This window comes from Marmota marmota, unplaced genomic scaffold (genome assembly GCF_001458135.2).
Source record: "Marmota marmota marmota unplaced genomic scaffold, marMar, whole genome shotgun sequence".
In the NCBI taxonomy this organism is placed as follows: domain Eukaryota; kingdom Metazoa; phylum Chordata; class Mammalia; order Rodentia; family Sciuridae; genus Marmota; species Marmota marmota.
In genome coordinates this window covers 6,858,960-6,860,931 of record NW_026000051.1, presented here as the reverse complement: position 1 = coordinate 6,860,931, position 1,972 = coordinate 6,858,960, and the positions used below count along the sequence as shown (strand labels likewise).

The 1,972-nt window shown below is 55.7% G+C and overlaps 1 protein-coding gene across 1 annotated transcript in view; it reads left to right on the top strand.

Annotated features, from left to right (window-relative positions):
- Positions 1-331: 331 nt before the first annotated feature.
- The window catches only part of Adgrd2 (adhesion G protein-coupled receptor D2), a 21,078-nt gene continuing 19,437 nt past the window's right edge, over positions 332-1,972 (top strand). Inside the window, exons 1-4 of the mRNA XM_048812800.1 lie at positions 332-367; positions 962-1,025; positions 1,374-1,586; positions 1,888-1,964. Of these exons, the coding sequence (XP_048668757.1) occupies positions 332-367; positions 962-1,025; positions 1,374-1,586; positions 1,888-1,964 (390 nt within the window). The remainder of the gene's footprint in view (positions 368-961; positions 1,026-1,373; positions 1,587-1,887; positions 1,965-1,972) is intronic.

Sequence of the window (1,972 nt, the reverse complement as noted above, 5' to 3'; positions counted from 1 at the left end):
TCTGGCCAGTGGATGGCTGCTGCCCTCCCCAGCTCAACAGGGCTACAGTTCCCAGCTTCCTTCCTGAGAGGACTCCTGGAGACCATCCCTTTGTGCAAGCAAATGTCATCCCTAGTGGATGGGCCACAGGGGTGGGCTCCATTCCCACTGGTTGGCTTCCAGCCCAGTGGGGTCTGGGGACCAAACAAAGGGCACCCTGACCTGCAAGAGCCAGGGAGTGGCAAGGCAGGGTGCAAAGCTAATTTCATTGTGTGTGTGTTTTCCTTTCTCAGTCCACTTTGGCCAGGTCTGTGATCCCAACTGTCCCTCATCTTTTCCTACTGGAATCAGAATGGCCCTCTGGTGTTACTGCCTCTTCTGTCTTCTGGTATCTGAGCTTCTGTGGGGAGGAGAGTTTGGGGAAGGAGGTCAAAAGGGACGCAAAGCTGTAGGGTTTCACACCATGAAGTCACTATAAAGGTTACACAGGGGCTGGGGTTGTGGCTCAGCAGTACAGCACTCACCTAGCACGTTCGAGGCCCTGGGTTCGTATCCTCAGCACCACATAAAAATACATAAATAAAATAAAGGCATTGTGTCCAACTATACCAAACAAATAAATATATTTTTTTAAAAGTTACACAAGATAAGCCCTGGCACAGAAATAAAATAAAAGCACCCAGTAGGACTGCTGTTGTGGCTCAGTGGTAGAGCACTTGCCTAGCATGTGCGAGGCAATCCCCAAACACAAACACACACACACACACACACACACACACACTAGGTGGCATGCCTCTCACATTCAATCAGCTTGTTTATTCCTGGTAAGGGGGAAAGGCTCAGGGCAGTGAAGTGCTCTGCCCAAGACCAACAGCACAGCCTGCAGCTTCCACTGCTCCCCCTGAAGCACACAGTAGGGATTCAATAATTGCACACAGGCAATGGGGTAGCTGTTCCAGCTCCCACCTGTCTTCTCTCTCAGATCAGGAGTCTCTCTGGGACCTGTTCCAACTCCCCAGGTGAAACAAGGCGCCCTTGGGTGGCAGGTTGGTAAGAGAGATCACCCCCCTGAAGCCCCTCCCCCAGGAACTGCCCGTGATCCCAGTGGCACTGGCCTGGAACTCCAAGGAAGGGAGGAGAGGGTATTTAGTTCAGACCCCAGTACCAAGAACTGGGCGGAATGCTTCACTCCTGACCATCTCATTCCCGTTGTACAGATTTGGAGAGCCACTGCAGGGAATGACACAGGTCATAGAGCATGGCCTGGGGCCAGGGCAGCCCCATCTGATAGGCCAGCAAGACTCCTGCACCAGTGTCCTTCACCCTACCCATCCCCCAGAGTGTGAGATGCCCACAAAATGCTCTCTCATCCCCTCTGTCCTCTCCCCTTCCAGCTTCGCTGGCCCCTGGTGAGGTGATGGAGATTTCAGATGGGGTGTGCAAGTTTCCAAAGCAGCGGCTGAGCTGGTGGCAAGCCCAAGAGTCTTGTGAGCAGCGGTTTGGCCACCTGCCAATGGGGCCCCCAGATGGGGTTCTTGCTTCGCGGCTTCGTAACCCGGTCTGGTTGGGCCAAAGAGAAACCTCCCTGCGGAGGCCCCCACGGAGGAGTGAGTGTGGACCCAGGGCCCGGGGGAGGGGAAGAGAGCTTTGGTGACATTCAGAGATAGGAGCTCACGGTGACGATACTTGTGAAATGAACTTGGAGCAACACCCCGCTACATCTCCATATGTCCTCGCTGTGGACTGAAGTAGCGGTTGACCCAGGCTGGGGAGTTAGAAGCCCCGTTTCTTTCTTCCAGCGGCAGGGATGCACCCCAGATCTCATGAAGGGCCCCGCAGCTGGGGGATGCAGGACCCTGTGGGCAGCTAGGAAATTGAGGTCGCGGCCCTCATGTCCCCCCTCTCAAGGCGAGCGCACCACCCTGGCGCTGGTGTTCGGCGAGAAGACGGCGGACAGGGCGGCGCGGCTGCGGACGCCCCTGCCAGCTCTGGA